This window comes from Cnephaeus nilssonii (genome assembly GCF_951640355.1).
Source record: "Cnephaeus nilssonii genome assembly, chromosome: 18".
Taxonomy (NCBI): Eukaryota; Metazoa; Chordata; class Mammalia; order Chiroptera; family Vespertilionidae; genus Cnephaeus; species Cnephaeus nilssonii.
Window position 1 is genome coordinate 12162665 of NC_137089.1, and position 19692 is coordinate 12182356.

Genomic DNA, 19692 nt, shown 5'->3' on the forward strand with positions numbered 1-19692 from the left:
TGTACCTGTTTTATAATGTTCCCTTTTCAAAAGGTAACCAGTTTCAACTCTTTTCAGTAATCATTTTTGTGTTTATTTATGTGTTTTGTAAATAACATGGCTTTTGTTGCTCTTTCTTAATTGTTCATTTTAGAGCACCATTTGTTTGAAGTCTTACTGTGGGAAATAATAATTGGCCAACTTTAACCCTATTTAGCATCCATCATACGTCCCTCTTATACACCCATGGTTCCACTAGTATATCATAGGTTTGATTAATTAAGTAATTCATATATTTTTTTAGAATTTACATAGTTCTGTCTACAAATATTACTTATGTCACAGTAATGTTGTAGCCTATAAATGGTTATCCTTGCCTTTTTAACATTTGTTTTTCCTGTATTTAATAATTGTGTTTGTTGAGTTTTCCGTGTATCTGTCACTGACTCACTGTTGCCATCCTGGGGATTCCCATCATTTTCCTCCTGTGTTGGATCCCTTGTCTTCTGGATCCCATTGTTTTCTTCCTTGTTATTCTTTCTTTTGGTGGACCACATTCTTTATTGTTAATTATACGTTATTTGTGTTGTCTTTTATATTTATGCAATATTAATTATAAGGTTATATTACAGTGGGCTTGTGTGATAGGAAGCAGTTCATAATAATTTAAATCTAATTATAATTTCATTTCTCTATTTGGATTTTAGAAAAGTGTTTTAATCTTTAAAGATTGAATTATGTATTCTTGAATTTAAATAAATTTCTTAAATTGTTCATTTATTTTTTAATTTTTTCTAATGTAAACATTTATTTAAAAAATACTACAGAGGAGAGATGTGGTTTCAAAAAACAGAGTCATATACAGAAACAAAATGTACTGGACCAAAAACAAGAAAGAGAGAGAGAGACACCATAGGCATTGGAGGAGGGACAGGAGTGGAAAACTATTTACATGTCATTTCTAAAAGAGCAAGTCTACACGAGTGTAATACCAAAGTATAAATGCAAAATATAGTGGCACATCATGTGAAGAAAGAGAGGACCAGTACTCACAGAAACAGGAGGCGAGGGACCTGGTGGGTCTGATTGCTTTGTCTGTAAGGCCGCTGGCGGTATGCTGGCACCTCCCTCAGTCTGTGTAACACAGCAGTCTGAGGGGGCAAAGCGGTGATGCACTGTGAGAACAGTATCAAACAATCCAAAGAAATAAGATACAAGTTTGGGTGATTAGTGTAAAAACAGGGCCTGTGTGAGGTCACGGGCAGAAGGTGTGGGGAGCAGAAGGTGGGTTCATTCAAATGTGTTCAACTAATTTTTTTAATTAAAAGCTTAAAATTTTTTTTCTCTTTCTTATGATTTTCTCTCCACTCTCCTCCATTTTTTTAGTGTTCAGATTTGGAGGTGAATTCTATTTCTCACCTAATATTATTTTTTGAGAAAATGAGTTGTTGTAAAACAAAGACAGTATTCAAAAGAACTCTCACTGCATACCATAATACTGTGTTTTTCTTACTACATGGGGATGAGAATCTCAGGTGTAGTTCAGTTGCTAGAATTGTTTGAACATTGGATATCACTTTGGGGAAGTCCTGTTTCATTTCCCCTTGATATAACATAGCATTTTTAAGCCTTGTTATGTATAGTACTGATATTTGAGAAATAGAAGAATTTAGGTCCTCATGAAGAATTTGCATTCTATTACAGAAAAAAGTATATTAAATTGTATTTTCCAATTGACTTCATCTATGGGTCCCCTTTTGCAATCATCTTGTAATTTGCTTCTCCCATCATTTTTTCCTGACATGTATTTGAGTGAACTGTTACTCATCAGCACATGCATTGGTACATGGATGGCGGACTTGCTTGTGTTGTCTCAGCATGCTGTTTAGGAATCTGTACTGATTCTGGGTCCTTGGGAGAAGTAGCACTATAAAGTGGAACAGGAGTATACATGGCAAATTTTGCCTGTTTGAAAATTCTGTGCAAAGCTTTGAAAAAGAGGTAATTTCTCTTTTGCTCCCTGACCTCCATTCTATTTCCAGCTCTGTGTGCTTCATTTCTCATAGGACTCGGTATTGATACTAACTTTACTAACACTGATTGTTTAAATAATCTGCAATATTTTAGAATAAATGAGCTTTTCCCAGCTAACCTGAGAACCTATCTACTATTTATCCTGACTTTTTTTTTTCAGCCCCTACCTTGTGGCAGGTACTTTTCTAGATGCTGGAGATAGATCAAGTTCAGGGCAAAACTGACAAATATGCCTTCTTTCATATTTTATACATCCTTGTGGGGCTAATATTTTTAGCAAAAAAACATGTAGAAATGCAAAGCCTTATTTATGAACATATATAGCTAGTACATAAATTAAAAATGGGATATTCTGCTTTAGTTAAGTTCTGTCTGAGCTAATTTTTATCAGAGAGGGATAAAAATATTTAGTTGGTAGGATTGAATTACAACTTGTTGCACCTCAGCCTTGTGGATTACGTCAGAATGTTAGCCTGCATTTCATCCAGGCAGCTCCCTTTCTCTGCTTCTGAAGAGTTAAAGCTATAATTTACAATGATTTATTGAGTGATTATAATTATGCTTCCTTTCACATCCTGAATTAGTTTTGTAAGATAAACAAAAAAGGAGATAATATTCCATTCTCATAGCCAATATAGAAATTGGTGTTTGCTTAAAAATATTAAGCTTATTATTTTTTAAAGACAAATGCACTTTTTAAAATTTAGTAACTGATTTTGTTTTTTTCTGCAGTTCACTTATGACAGCTGGAAACCCAACACTTAGATTTTTCTCTTCTGAATCCCCCCACCCCTCCAGATTTATGTCAAAAGAGCATAGAAGTCTCATGGGTGGGGACACGCAGGGCCTCAAAGACCCTGGCTCTCTAGCACTGGAACCTGGGCCTCCCCTTAGACTGCACCCACGTCTAAGGGGTTCTGCCCTGGTCCCATCACCCTGAGGTGTCCTTAGGCCAGGAATGCCAAACAGGTTCCATGTATGTGCCAACTCTGAATACACATAGGGGGCTGCCCGGAGCCCAGGGGTGACGCTATTGAGGCAGGCAGTGTCTGGGTTCCATTACCGAGAACACAGTGCTTGACTGGCAATGTCTTCCATGGCAATACCCACTGACTTGTCTGGAATGGGATATTGGGGGAACCGGCTGCATGCCAGCCACCAGCTCAGCTCAGAAAGGGGCGAGGCGTTCATTCCATCCTTGCCCTGGTGGTTTTTCTCTCTGGCCAGGTGGCTGCACTTGCAACTTCTCCTCCCCTCAGAGCAGTTTCCTCCAGGCAGAGAGAGCTGGCAGCTGTCAACATGCGTTAGATGCGCCTGGAGTGTAAAAACACTCACATGGCACTTACACAGAAATAACCTTAACCTTTGGGTGAGCTCTCACTAATGTCCAGTCCAAACTGAGAAGGTTCATCTTCAGTGCTACTGAGAAACTAGAATAAAAGGATGGTCTTACTCTCACCAAGTTCCAGAATGAGGGCACACTCCTTTAAAAAGCACTGCCTCCACAGAAGGCACAAGGGGGTATAAAACAATGTTTCTAGAAAATACCAAAAGCACCAAACAAAACCCAAACATGGCCTTTCGTTTCCCGGGGTGTACTGCATACCCCAGCCGGGGCAGGGCGGGGGGGGGGGGGGGGGTGCGGACTTCGTCCTGCTGACTTGGGGGATGTCACAGTGCTCCCTGAGTGCCTCCAGGTGTCTGGTGAATTCCTCCCCTATTTGCTCGTGGCTTTTGGAGGCTTTCTTCAGAGTCATTTCCATTTGCTGCCGCCTCTGCGTCTTTTCAAAGGCTGCCCGGGCCAGGGTCCGCTTGTCCAGGCCACGCCACTTCTCCATCCGTTCCTTTGCTCGTTCCCCTGATCACCAGCCGTTTCACAGTGTCTTTGTCCTTTCTCTTTTCCTCTTGGTCACGCCAAGCTCTGCTGTGCCTCAGCTTCTAGGGCCCCTTTTGGACCTGCTCATAGGCTGCCAGGGCGCCTGTCCAAGACAAATGCACTTTTAATGAGATGATTCACATTCCATAAAATTCCTTGAAGCACATAATGTAGTGATTCTTAACATACAGGGTGGGGCAAAAGTAGGTTTACAATTGTGAATACATGAAGCTCAGAGTTTATGCTTATATTATTTGTTAATTATTGTATTATTTTTCCATACAAACAACTGTAATTCTACTTTTGCCCCACCCTGTTTTTGCCAGGTTGTATAACAATCACCATTTGCTACTAGTAATTCCAGAACATTTTCATTACTCCTAGAAAAAACGTGTATCTATTAGCAGTTATTTCTCATTCTTCCTTACCCTTGGTTCTGACATTCACTAATCTTTTTTTGTCTGTAAGGATTTGCCAGTTCTGGCCATTTCATATAACTGGGATCATATAGTATATGATTTTCTGTGATTGGCTTCTTTCATTGTTTTTAAGTTTTTCTGTCTTTTAGCATGCATCATTCATTTTTATAGATATGAATATTTATGTACACATTTTTGCATGGACATACGATTTCATTTCTCTTGGTATATATCTAGGAATAGAATTGTTGCGTCATATGGTAACTGCTTTTGGAGAAAAGCAGTTATTTTTTTTTCAAAGTATTTGTACCATTTTTACTTTCCCTCCAGCAATGTCTGAGAGTTTGTCACCACTTGCTGTTTGTCTTTTTAATCATATTTATCCTAATCGGTGTGAAGTGATGTCAAGCTTATTATTTTTTATGAGGAATTATAACAATTTTTACATCTTGCTTTTTAGGTGCTGTACTGCTTTGTAGTATACAAGGGCTAGCAGTTAATATTGATCCAGTCTTATACACCTGGCTCATTTATCAGCCTCAGAAACGAACCAGTAGGCATATGCAGCAGGTGAGAAATTTTTATAATTTTCTCAATGAACAAATATTTTTCTATCATTTATTAGAGTTATATATTTCTTCTATTGATTTCATTTATGGACGTGGCATAATTCTTCTGTCTCCCATTCTACCCCTTTTAAGCATTTCTGTTCTTTAGAGTTTCATTGACAAATGTTTTTTCTTGTACAATTGCTTGTAAAGCAGATACATGACAGAGGCTAGTTTAGGTAGGTCATCCTATTTTACTGTCGTGTTTTTCCTCATAGTGCCTACATGTTTGTTCTCAGAGTGTTAGATACATAAGCATTTCTTAGTAAGTGTTAGTTTTCATTTTTGTTATTTTGACATTTCTTCTTAATCTGTAGTTTTATTTAACCCACATGCATTGGGCACCTAACTCTGGGATTAGGATAGTTGGTGCAAAATAGTAGGAATATGTGTTTTTTTAAAAGGGTATAAATTAAAAAGTAAATAGTAACTAACTGTGGTTTCTAGAATACTTAAATGTAATTTTCCATGTCATGATACTTAAGTGTAATTCTGATAGATGGGTTTTATTCCCATTTTAAAGATGAAGAAATTTATGCTTATAGATTTTCTTACCTATTGTCACAAATCCAGTAAATGACAGAACTTAGAGTTTAAGACCAAATTTATGCTATATTGAATTGCATTTCCCATTGACTTAATTATAGTTTTGTAATATTCTACTTGGAATACCTTTGTATCTTTTTTCTGAAGTAACTTAAACCTAGTTTGTAGGAGAATAATGTACATTTTTTGAATTACATTAGAATATAAAAATTAAAAAGTACAACTTACGTGTATCAGGGAGCAACTTTTAAATGTTTTTCTTCACTTTGTTCTAATTTCATTTGAAACTTTTGCCTCTCTCCCCATGACATTCTTTCTTTTTTCAAATAGTTCCAGATTGTGAGACAGTATACTAGATACTGGGGCTAAGAAATAAAAGTCATGGTTGAAAATATCCCTCCTTCTAGAGCTTTTTACAGTTTATTTGAAAATATTCTTTATTTTTTATTTTTTTTAAATTTTATTTTATTGTTTAAAGTATTACAAATAGTAGTACATATGTCTCCTTTTTTTCCCCATTGACCTTCCCCCGGCCTCCCCTACCCTCTGGCACATGCCCTCAGCCCCCCACCCCCACCCCCAGTGTCTTGCATCCATTGGTTATGCTTATATGCATGCATACAAGTCCTTTGGTTGATCTCTTACCACCCCCCCCCCCCCACACACACACACTCCCCAGTCTTTCCGCTATAGTTTGACAGTCTGTTCTATGCTTCTTTGCCTCTGTATCAATTTTTGTTTATAATTTTATAATTTTTTTATATTCCATTACTCTGAATTCCTTTTCTGTCATATTGCATGCCTCCATTTCACTTATTTCCTTTCTTGATGATTCCTCTTTTCTTTCCTCTGGGGATTATTTCGTTGTCTCCTCATTCTAACTATCACCAGGAGGTCCAAACGCCAAGTTGTGGGGGCCTGAGTCATGTGCAGTGAGAGTGTTGCGCCACCTGAGTGTCACTGAAGAGCTCCGACACTGAGACATGTGGCTGCTGTGGGTCGGTGGGAGCCATGCACCCTGAGAATCAGAGTCACCAGCGCTCAGTGTGGCCTCCTGTTCGCACCTAGAATCAGGGACCTCACATGCACCACGCTGAAAACAAGTCCCCTACGCTGAAAATCAGAGTCCTGTAGCGCGGGACCCCGTGTGCATGTGCTGAGAATCGAGCATTGGAGTCTCTGTTGCTTGGTGCGGCCTTGCGCAGTGAATCAGGGTCCCTGTGTGCATGTGCACTGAGAATTGGAGTCACAGGCGCTCAGTTGCATGCACTGAGAATTAGAGAACTTGAGAAACAGAGTCCCCACGTGTGGGCGCTGAGAGTCAAGTCACTGGTGCTCAGAGTCAAGTCACGTGCTCAGTTATTACATGACTCGCACAGAGAATCAGGGTCCCCGGTCTGCTTGGGGGGCCGGGTTGCACTGCCACCCTGTGTCGGCGGGAGGCCCACTCCTGTGCCACAGGAATCAGACTCCCTGTGTCTGCACACCCAGCTTCAAAATCGGGCAGCGCAGCCACCCTGTGTCGGCGGGAGGCCCACTCCTATGCCACAGGAAACAGACTCTCATGTGTGCACGCCCAGAGTCAAAGTTAAGTCGCACAGCTGCCCTGTGCTGGCATGAAACCTGCTTGTGCAGAGTGGGTCTAGCAGGTCCTATGCCGCAGCAGAGGGCTGGCGGGGAGGGGGATGGGCTCCATGACTCACAGTAATCTGCGGCCGGAATGTTTGGAGTCTTGGTGTCCATGGGTCTGCTGGTCTTTGTCCCAGTGGTTGTAGGGTTCCGGCTTGTGTCTGAGACCAGATTGGGTGGTGATGAGGCTAGGGTCCTAGTCGCAAGCAGTCCTGTTCTTCAAGATGGCTGAAAATATTATTAAAAATAGTAATGCCATTCTCAGTAAGTGCTATGTTATATGTATGAACAGGATTATATGAACACAAAAAAAGAGGAATAGTTCTCACCAGCAGGTGAAGGTTTAAAAGGAGGAATTGACAATTGAGCTCAGTATCATAGGAGTAAGCCAAAAAGGAAAGGTTGTTTTGGGCTGACCTGGTTGAGCAGAGTCAAAGAAGATGCAGTGTTTCTAGACTAGAGCCAAGTCTTCTTCTAAAGACTGGTAGAAATTGGAAACCAATTCATAAAATATTTTATTGATATAGCTAAGGTTTTGAGACTATCCTACAGAGGAAACAGGAAATATAGGAAACTGATGTAGACACATTTGAATTTTAGGAAATTTGGGTGATGTAGAGTATGGGTGATAGAGAAATAAGCGTAATGTCAGGGACCATTAAAAAAATTAGTTCTAAATTTTTTCTTTTCTTATTGAGTTATAGTAATTGACATAACATATCAATTTCAGCTGTACAACATAATAATATGATATTTGTATATATTGTGAAAAGATCACCATAATAAGTTTAGCTAACATCCATCACCAATATAGTTACACATTTTTTTCCTTATAATAAGAACTTTGAAGATTTACCCTCTTAGCAACTTTCAAATATATACAGTACAGTATTGTTAACTATAGTCATAAAATATTTTTGATCATTATAAATTACATCCCGTGACTCATTTATAACTGAAAGTTTATAGCTTTTGAACCAATTTACCCATTTTGCCCCCCATTCCCTCGCCAAACTCTGGCACCCACTCATCTGTTCTCTGAGTTTGGGTGTTTTGTTTGTTTTATTTTTTGCGGGGGGAGGGTGGTTGTCTTATTTTGTTTAGATTCCATATATTCTCTGTCTGACTAATTTTACCTAGGATAATGCCTCAAAGTCCATACATGTTGTTGCAGATGGCAAGATTTCCTTCTTTTCTGGCTGAATAATATTCCACTGTATTGTAAATTTTTCATTGGTTATTTTATAAAGGATGCAGTCATCATACATCATAGCTCTTCCTGAAGGTCAAGTAGTGTTTTAGCAGCTCAAGTAAATTAGACATTCATTTCATTGATACCAAGTTCCTACAAAGATTCTGACTTTTATTTTTATTACATAACTATTTTAAAATTAAATATAAATGTATTTTTTTCCTGTTCAAAATAATAGTTTTACTTAAAAGATAACTAACAGACCTGGTTGGGGTGGCTTAGTTGGTTGGAGCATTGTCCCATACACTAAAAGATTGGGGTTCAGTCTCTGGTTGGGACATGTGCGGGAGGCAACTAATGAATTTTTTCCCTTCTCTCTCTCTGTCTCTCCCCCCACCTCTCTCTCCCTCTCTCTCCCCCCCTTGCTATATCTGTCTCCCTTAAAAAAAAACAAAAAACCCATAAAACAAAACTAACAAATACCCATAATCCTATTTATCCAGAGTAATAAGTAACATTGGGGTAAATATGTTCATAGCTAAATCTTTGCATTTTTCTTTAATTATTCACTTAGATTATATTTTTAGAAATATAATTAGTAGCTCCCGGTATGTAGTTTAGTATATTTTAAGGCCCTTGTTATATTGCCAATTTGATTTGAGAATTTTATATAGTTTACAAACATTTTCATCTGCACTTTATATTACTATTTTACTATAATTTAGCATATCTCAAAAACATACATTTTAAAATGCCTTTAATCTACTATTTTAGTCTTACATTTTCTTTGAAATTGATAATTATGAGAATAATATAGTTGAGTCCTATGACCGTATCACCCTGTTTCAATAGTTATCAATTCATGAATAATCATCTTTAATTTAAAAATCTGTTAGTTGAGAAAAATACCAATATTCAGTAGTGGTGAAATGTAGAAAATGGAGGAACTCAGATACTATTGTTATGAGTAAAAATTCATAAACTTGGCATTATCTAATAAAACTGAACATGAGCATACTCTGTGATGCCAAGTCCCACTTTTTGATACAACTGTGTTCTTACAGTCTTATTTATATGAGCCTAAGGAGTCATGTATAAGTTTGTTGTTGCAATAGTATAAAATTGAAGACCACCCAATTGATGATATCCAGTGAAGTGGATAAATAAAGCATGGCATAGTCACATGATGTAAAATTAATTGTTGAAAATTGTACAATAGGTCTTAATATGGATGTCTTTAAATTTTATTTAATGCAAATAATTAGTTTTCCAAGGACATATGCAATATGACAGTATGTGTTTATATTTTTCCAAAACTACCCTATAAATAAATAAATGGTTTTTAGTAATTAATTTGAGGGATTATGTCAATATGATAATAATGTTTGATTCTGGAAGGAATGGGCAATTGGTTTGCAGTGAGAGGCGATTTTAGCTTTATTTTAACATTAGAGGCCCGGTGCATGAAATTCGTGCATGGGGGCGTGGTGTCCCTCAGCCCAGCTTGCACCCTCTCCAATCTGGGACCCCTCGAGGTATGTCCGACTGCCCGTTTAGGCCCGATCCCAGCAGTCGGACATCCCTCTCACAATCCAGGACTGCTGTCTCCCAAATGCTCGTCTGCCTGCCTTTCTGATTGCCCCTAACCACTCCCCTGCCAGCCTGATTAATGCCTAACTGCTCCCCTGCCAGCCTATTTGCCCATAGCTGCCCTCCCCTGCAGGCCTGGTCACCCCTAACTGCCCTCCCCTGCAGGCCTGGTCACCCCTAACTGCCCTCCCCTGCAGGCCTGGTCACCGCTAACTGCCCTACTCTGCAGGCCTGGTCCCCCCCCAACTGCTCTCCCTTGCAGGCCTGGGTCCCCCCAACTGCCCTTCCCTGCAGGTCCGGTCGCCCCCAACTTCCCTCCTCTGTGGGCCTGGTCACCCCTAACTGCCCTCCCCTGCAGGCTTGATCACCCCCAACTGCCCTTCCTTGCAGACCTGGTTCCCTCCCAACTGCCCTCCCCTGCTGGCCATCTTGTGGCGGCCATCTTGTGTCCACATGGGGGCAGCCATCTTTGACCACATGGGGCAGCCATCTTGTGTGTTGGAGTGATGGTCAATTTGCATATTACTCTTTTATTAGATAGGATTTTTTCTCCTTTTTTTTAAAGAAGCCAGTATAAAGTGTTAATAGCCAATAATTACTGGTTATATTGAGAATATGGATGTTATTTTATTCTTTGTTATTTCCTGTGTTTTTACATTTATTAAACTAATAATAAATTAAAGTAGGGACATTTTATAGGAAGAGTGATGAAAGGCTTTAAGTCTTTTGGGATTATGGGGTATTGATGGGGCAAGAATAGGACAAATCTGAGACTAGAGTTCAGCTGACATTTGAGGAAATATTTAGTACCAGAAGGTAGAAGAAGTAAGCAGAGAATGGGAGATGGCTACAAATAAATACTGCATATTTTGATGTTTTTGACAGGGGTAGCCATATTTCCAGAAAAGTGGAGGGAATCACATATCTTATTCTTTATACAGAATCTCTTCATGTCTGACATGCAGCACTATATTAGCAATCATTCAGCAGATGTTTATGGAGGGTCTGTTGGATGCCATTGTAGGTATTTTGAATATTGGTGTGTAGAAGACTTTTAAGAGCCAAAGTTTTTTGTTTGGCCTTTTATTGTATTTTTACCTATGTGAAAATGCACCCAGAGTGTGAGCCAATGAAAGAAAGATTTTTGTTTGTTTGTTGAGTAGTGCCAGTACTATGGCTTTCATTAATTTCATCTTTTACCTGTTATGCTTGAATTCAGTATCACACTATGCAGCATATAATTTTCTCTATAATTATTTATTATATACTAGAGGTCTGGTGCACGGATTCATGCACCATTAAGGTGCCTCGGCCTGGCCTGCACCCTCTTGCTATCTGGGACCTCTTGGGGGATGTCAGACTGCTGGTTTTGGCCTGATCCCCACAGGCCAGGCCGAGGGACCCCACTGGTGCACAAGTCTGTGCACCGGGCCTCTAGTATGCATATTAGATCTTTGGTTAATCTCTCCCTGCCCTCCCCCCTTCCCTCTTCTCTCTGAGATTCATCAGTCTGTTCCATGTTTCCATGCCTGTGTGTTGAGCGTCTGTCCCCTGGTGGTTAGTGCGTGTCATAGCTACCAGTCGAACTGTTGAAAGGTTGACTGGTCATTCAGTCACTTAGGCTTTTATATATATCGATTGATTGTGATTGTAAGAATTCTTGGTTATATTCCAGGATTGTAAATAATGGCCAAGAAATTCAAGGGATCATGGAATTATTAAATGTTAGAGCATAAGAGGGTTTTCCAGTAGTCTTCTCAACTCCCTTATTATATAGATAAGAGAATCTAACAAAACTTACATTATGCTGAGCATTTCTCATCTAGGTCTTAAATAGTATTTCCTTTTTATATTTGTACAAATATCATTTTGACTAAATGTTTAATATAACAGCAGGTACTCTACATTGTGATGCTTCTCACAATAGAGTTAATATTTTCATTTTCTCATTATTAACTTTCTTGTCCTTTTACTCAGATTAAGTAACAATTTGTAAAATAATTTGCTTTTCCCTCTAGCTCATAACTTTAAAAATATATATATTTTTATTGATTTCAGAGAGGAAGGAAGAGGGATAGAGATAGAAACATCAGTGATGAGAGAGAATCATTGACCGGCTGCCTCCTGCACGCCCCACACTGGGAATCGAGCCCACAACCTGGGCATATGCCCTTGACCGGAATTGAACCTGGGACCTTTCAGTCCGCAGGCCGACGCTCTGTCCATTGAGCCAAACCGGCCAGGGCTCTAGCTCATAACTTGATCGATTATATTATACTAGAGGCCTGGTGCACGAATTCGTGCACCAGTGGGGTCCCTCGGCCTGGCCTGCACCCTCTTGCAATCTGGACCAGGCCGAGGGACCCTACTGGTGCACGATCAGGGCAGGAGAAGGACAGGGGAGGTTGGCCAGCCAGGGAGGGACCACTAGAGGGCTCCAAGGTGTGTCCAGCCCATCTTGCTCAGTCCCTATCGGCCGGACCCCAACAGCAAGCTAAGCTACTGGTTGGAGCATCTTTCCCCCGGTGGTCAATGCACGTCATAGTGAGCGGTTGAGTGGCCTTATCATATCATTAGCATATTACACTTTGATTGGTTGAATAGCTGACCGGTCGACACTGGACACTTAGCATATTAGGCTTTTATTATATAGGATAGCTCTGTAACATATGTTGTCATTGAAATGTTTATTCATATTCTAGATAATATTAAGTCCTATGAGTTGGGTCTCTAGAAGGGTGGTTGTTGTGGTGTTGAGGGTAATGTTAGACTCCACGGCTACCTGGCTGGCCCCCTCCAGATTCACCGTTTGATGCAGCTGTATTACAGTTATCATCTGTTGTTTCCCAAGCTACAATTTCCTTCTCAGTTTATGGCTAAAACCCAACATTTGATTATTGTTTTCCACCCAGTTCGACATCGATCTTTGATCCTGTAGCATACATAAAAATACCTATGCTTTTTTTTTGGCCAAAAATCTGACAAGATTGTATTGGGCGTCATCTATGGTAACATCAGACTTTATTTCAGTGAATAAAGATGAAACAGCTGCTTTATTGTTCAGCTCAGCACTCATGCATTCAATATAGAATCATAATGTTTTCCAGCTTTCTCAAACCATAGATATTTTTCTATGCTTTCTAAATATGCTTTGGATATCACGTTGTCAGACTAAATAGACTTTCAGCAATTCTCAGAAAATACTGGACTGTCCATCTTAAAATTTACCTAGTAAGTTTATAGAAGTGTCTCTAAAATATCATTTTTAAGAATAACTTTTAATTTTCTACTAACATTAATATCCTTTTCTTCTTTTATTTTTATAATTATTGAATTTATTGTGGTGACCTAACATTAATTTTCAAAGCTACTTTTAGTTTTGAATTGCTCTTACTATGTTATCTTTATAATTTTTACTAAAATTTACAATTATTTTCAAGATTTCACACAGGATTGTAATTTATAATGTTGTAAAATATATGTTTTATTGATTTCAGAGAGGAAAGGAGAGGGAGAGAGAGAAAGAAACATAATGATGAGAGAGAATTATTGATTGGCTGCCTCCTGCACGCCCCTCACTGGGGATTGAGCTGCAACACATACATGTGCCCTGACCAAGAATCGAACTGTGACCTCCTGGTTCATAGGTTGATGCTCAACCACTGAGTCACACCGGCTGGGCGTAATTTACAATATCATTCAGAGTATTTGTGTGTGTGTGTGTGGGTTGGGGGTGGGGGAGAGAAAGACATAAAGAGAGAGGGCGACAGAAATTGGTTGTTGGATTGACTAATTGACTTAAAGTATAAATCTCAGCCCAAGTTGTAAAGGCCTTTCCTCAGTAATGCCTTGTTAAACTTTCACTGCTTATGAATTAGTACGTAGTTGTAATTCAGTTTTTCATTTGACTCTCTCCAGCAGCCTGTGATTGCTGTTCCTCTTGTTATGCCAATGAGCAGAAGGAAAGAGGATGAGGCATCGGTTGGAAGTGCGCCCTTGGCAAAGCAGCAGTCATATCAGGCCTCTGAGTATGCCAGCAGCCCTATAAAAACAAAAACAGTAACAGGTATGTGTCAAGAATTCTAAAGGTTCTGTGATCTTACCCAGCCTCTGAAGTAGCAAATTATCAATTATCTGGGCCACCGTTTCATGAATGTTGACTAGTGAGAGACATAAGATTCCTGGGCTGGAGACAAAGGACTTTATTATTTATAGCATTAGCAGTAACCAGAGTGTTAGCATTTTCTTGTGTCCCTCTCCTAAGCCCATTTTCCACAGGTGTGATACCTATATACATTACAGGAGAAAAGCCCTCAATTGAGGGAACATATGTGTAGAAATGCATGCCTGCTATTTTTTCTAGAAGGAGGCACTATATGTACCTTGCAAGACTGTAAGTAAACTAGTCCAGTGTTCAGAAAGAGGATCATATTTCTGTCTTCTGAGGCTGCATGCTGTTCAGATATCCTTGAAAACACAATTGGGGTCAAAGGCACTCACTCTCTCTACTTTTGAGACATGCAAAAAACACAAGAGACCCTATAGAATTGTCTCCCAATAGTATGTTCCTTCTTAATGTTAATTCTTGCAAATGACAGTGCATCTCAATCTTCTTTCCTCCCCTTCTCTTACTTGTTGGGCTAGACTGTCCATGCAAATATAAAAAATAAATTTTCTTCCATAAAATATTTTCTTTTATATTTCCTTCATTGTGAAAAAAACAAACAAACCCCACAGTACTTTGATTTAATTTTAATTGGTGTTTTTATCTTTAACTTCTAATGTTTGTGATGATGGGACATTCTCTCTTCAGGTGATTTTTTCTTAGATATTCTATTCAGCTTTATTTCATACTAGAGACCCAGTGCACAAAAATTCATGCACTTGGGGGGGGTGGTCCCTCAGCCTGGCCTGTGCCCTCCCGCAGTCCAGGACCCCTCGGGGGATGTCCACCTACCACCTTAGGCCTGCTCCCTGGAAATCGGGCCTAAGCCACAGTCAGACATCCTTAGTGCTGCTGAGGAAGCAGGAGAGGCTCCCGTCACCGCCGCTGCGCTCCCAGCCATCAGCATGGCTTGTGGCTGAGCAGACCTCCCCTTGTGGGAGCACACTGACCACCAGGGGGCAGCTCCTGCATTGAGCGTCTGCCTCTTGGTGGTCAGTACACATCATAGCAACCAGTCATTCCCGGTCTTTCCGCCATTAAGGTCAATTTGCATATTATCCTTTTATTATATAGGATAACTCATTGCCAATCGTATTGAAAAAAGTTTTATATTTTCAATAAATCAAAACCCACTATTAAATGTCTGTAATGGGCAAGACTGTTGTAAATGACATTGGGGGTAGACATATTACTAAGACATAATGTCTGCCTTTGAGAAATTTAAAATATGATTGTGTACATAAGGAAGTTCAAATGATCATTTGTGGTTTAGAGGAGAAGTTAGTATTTTCTTCATATTTGACAGCAACAATAAATATGCTAATATACATTTTTGTGGAGTTTTATACATAACTATTATTATTCTGTGCTCTATTACTTTCCTAAAATATGATGTTATGTTTATTTTATAGAATTTTTAGTTTTTCACCTCTCAGTATCGACAAGCTTTTACTCTGTTGAGATTTACTTTATCAATTGATAAAAATGCCGACGCTTATTTTTTTTGTATCATAGGAAGGTTATCTGTAACTTGCATTAAGTTTTTAATATAGAATTAGATATTTTTTCCTTTAGTTACCATCTCTTTAACTGGTATTTACATAAAGGCCTATAAATATCACCTGTAAATAAAATAAATGTCCACTAAGTGTCAATTGATAAAAATAAATTTAATCTTATATACATATTAACCACATATTTTGGCCTCCTGTTTTACTATTTAGTCCTGTTCTTTTTAAATTTTTAATTTTTTAGAATTGATTTTAGATAGAGGAAGAGTAGGGAGGGAAACAGAGAGGGAGAGGGAGAGGCAGAGGGAGAAGGAGGGAGGGAGGAAAGGAGGGAGAGAGAGAGAGAGAGAAACATCTATGATGTGAAAGAGAAACATTAATTGCTTCTTTCTTTACATGCCCCGATTGGGAATTGAATCCTCAGCATGGGTATGTGCCCTGACTGGAAATCGAACCTGCAACCTTTTGGTATACTGAACCATGCTCCCATGCTCCAACTAGCTGAGCCTCTGGCCAGGGCTATTCCTCTTCTTTAAATCATCCTATATAATAAAGAGGTAATATGCAAATTGACCATCACTCCAACACACAAGATGGCTGCCCCCATGTGGACACAAGATGGCCACCACAAGATGGCCTGCAGGGCAGGGCAGTTGGGGGCAACCAGGCCTGCAGGGAAGGACAGTTAGGGGCAACCAGGCTGGCAGGGGAGGGCAGTTGGGGGCAATCAGGCCTGCAGGGGAGGGCAGTTGGGGGCAACCAGGCCTGCAGGGCAGGGCAGTTGGGGGCAACCAGGCCTGCAGGGAAGGACAGTTAGGGGCAACCAGGCTGGCAGGGGAGGGCAGTTGGGGGCAATCAGGCCAGCAGGACAGGGCAGTTGGGGGCAACCAGGCCTGCAGGGGAGGGCAGTTGGGGGGGACCAGGCCTGTAGGGGAAGGCAGTTGGGGGTGACTAGGCCGACAGGTGAGGGCAATTAGGGGTGACCAGGTCGGCAGGGGAGGGCAGTTAGGGGCAATCGGGCTGGCAGGGAGCAGTTAGGCGTCGATCAGGCTGTCAGGGGAGTGGTTAGTGGCAATTAGGCAGGCAGGCAAGCGAGCAGTTGGGAGCCAGCAGTCCTGGATTGTGAGAGGGATGTCCCAGATTGGAGAGGGTGCAGGCTGGGCTGAGGGACACAACCCCCTCCTGTGCACGAATTTTGTGCACCAGGTCTCTAGTATTTAATAATTGATGTCAAGTAATGGTTAAAGATGGGTAAAGGTGACAGAAAATTCTTACTTAAATGAAATTATATGACATAGAACTATATAGAAATATAGATTTTAGAAAAATGTGCATTTGCTATGCATGGAGAAGTTTTATATCTAAATTTACATCTATATCAGTTACATATTAATTCACAAATGATATCAGTTAATATCCAAGATGTATTTTGCTTTCGTATACTTATTTTAATAGGAAATTAATATTAATTTTATATTGAGGAAAGTGATAAATCAAAAAACATAGCTTTCTATCATTATTATTACTTTATAGAATATGAAGATGTATATAAACAACACGTTATTCTTTATTTTAAATTACAAGAACTATGGTTCTTTGCTTTTGAGTTGTGGTATTTCCCCCTATCTCTACAACACTTAGGTTAGATATCTGATAGGCAGTCTTTTTATAGGTAAGGTATTAGTACTTCACCAAATATCGATTTTTACCCAAGCTAGCTTAACAATTAACAGTTGTCAAACTAATCCCCTGTGCTTGCCTTGTTTTGGCACTGTGAGCATTTTCAGGAGGCGAGACGCCCTGGTGAAAAGAATCTTTATTCTTTATGACGTGCATGTCTTCCCCCTTGGATGCCCCCATTTGTACATTCCTGGGAACCTTGGTGGTAGTGCTCTCCCTTTCCTTGAGAATGTTCCTTGCCAACCAAAAGCTCTCAGTAGAATTAAGTTTCAAAAGGTTTTGTTTTCCTTTTAATTAGGGTATATAGTTCCTGTTTGGTTTTAAATTAAAAATGTTTTATAAGTCCTTTGAATGTTCACCTACTTCTAAATGTAGTTATCATTGTTTTTATTATTGTTTACATTGCATCCTGAACTACAATCAATTTGGTAAGGTATTCAGAGCCTTTTGCACCACTTTTTTGTTGCTTTTGTTTGACTTTTTCCATCTTTACCTTTTTAAGTGTACAGTTCAGTAGTGTTAAGTATATTCACATTGTTCTGAAACACACATTTTAATTTTTAAACAGAACTTCACAATGGAGAAATGTTTGTATTAATTTTTGCCTGAATTTTTATTAACTTTTTTTTAATTTCTATAATCTCAACCTAAAGTCCAATGTTGTTTTAAGTTCATCCCCAACAACTTATGTAGTGTTTTTGGCACATGATGACGGAGGCTAGCTGATAAAACCAGGCTTGATTTTGGTTTTTAATTATTCAAGATGAAGCAGACATCTTCTTCTTCCAGTTTCAATTAACCAGGGTAAAGCAGCTCGCTGCCCTGGAACATGTGACTGATGACTGGAATGTGTTGACAGCAGAACAGCCCTGTTTTACTGATACAGGCACGCAGGGCAGGCCAAGCCAGGATCAAGTCATGTTTCACATGAAGATAATATATTATTACAGAACTCCAAATTATCTTCCAGAGAATCCGTATACCCTTCAAAACAAGGAAACCCTAAAAGATAGGACATCTGTTTACCCTCTGTTTTGGAAACCTTATGAACATTAATTTGGGGCTCTTGACAAAAATGTCTGTAATGGAAATGAAAACTAAAAAGCAGGATACTCCATAAATGATAGCTTAAAAAAAATACTATTTATTATCATCAAGTCTAAAGCTCTGCAAGTACACAGTTAAAATAATAGAAGGCCTTTTAATTTGACTCATTAAATATACCAAAACAATAAAGATGTGATCATTATTGATTTAAAGTTTAGGAGATAATGCCACAAATGAAAAGTATGGAACTTAAACCTCTGACCATGATGGAGTAACAGGGATTTGGATTATATTCTTGCTGTAAATAACATATGGTCAAAGTATATGGGAGAAATAAAAGTTTGTGCACATTGGACAACAGGCAGTATAGGACTATGCTCCCTCCACAGAAGGGAAATGAATGAGATGAGGGCTAGGCTTGCCCTGGCTTTCTGGGTGAAGGCACATTCCAGACAATTGAGCAGGGTGGGATATATCAGATTAAGCTCAGCTGTGTTGCTGAATTGAAGTTATGGGAAGCACAGGGATAGAAGTATAAGGAGGCAGAGATGACTGGAAATTAGGGGACAAAATTCCAGAGAGAGAAAGCTATTCAGTGAAAGAGTTCCAGAAAGCAGCAATGGAGTTCTTGAGTATTCACGAATGAGTGAGATGTATAGGATGAGACACCACAAGATTGGACATAGGATGACTAAGGAGCTGTGAACTGAATAGTTCTCAGAACTCACACAGGGCTGGAAGGCATTCACATTCCTACTGTCCATAGTATACAACTCTTAGGAGTCATTCAGAACATCGTAGAGAGAACCCAGAGCAGCATGCCTTAGTAGTGGAGCTAACCTATCCACAGAGTAAAGGCTACCCTAGACCCACCTTTAACAAGCATTACAAAAGGAACAAAAACCGTGACCAGGTTAACTGCTGGCAGAATGAATCCCAGTGCTATTAAGAGGAATACAACAAGATACAGTCAGGTAACAACTTAAAAATCACAATGTCAGCCATTCAATTCGATATACAGAAGATGTATTATAGAATTGTACACCTGAAGCCTATGTTTTATTAACCAATGTCACTCCAATAAATTCAATAAAAAAGAAGAAAAAAAGAACTAAAAACACAACAAGAAAAACCAAAAAACTATGAGATGCAAAGAAACGGGAAATTTTGACTAGGAGAAAAAATAACCAACAGAAATAAATTGAGAAATGACATCGATGATGGAATTAGCAAGTATATTAAAACTTGTACATTAAAACAGACTTTAAAACTGTATTCAGGTATTTCAGAAAATATTAATACATTTTAGAGAGAAATGAAACATATATAAAAGAATCAAGCCTATCTCTAGAGATGCAAAATCTGAAATGAGAGCCTCCCTGAGTGGAATTAGCAGTAGAGTAGACATTACAGAAG

The 19692-nt window shown here is 39.3% G+C and overlaps 1 protein-coding gene across 7 annotated transcripts in view; it reads left to right on the forward strand.

The window, feature by feature from the left end:
• The window catches only part of VPS13B (vacuolar protein sorting 13 homolog B), a 604787-nt gene that overhangs the window by 215828 nt on the left and 369267 nt on the right, over window positions 1–19692 (forward strand). For 6 of the 7 annotated variants that reach the window (XM_079796380.1, XM_079796377.1, XM_079796379.1 and 3 more), the window contains 2 exons: window positions 4769–4878; window positions 13792–13939. In XM_079796380.1, the coding sequence (XP_079652506.1) occupies window positions 4769–4878; window positions 13792–13939 (258 nt within the window). The remainder of the gene's footprint in view (window positions 1–4768; window positions 4879–13791; window positions 13940–19692) is intronic. The other variant, XM_079796378.1, reaches the window with a different exon arrangement.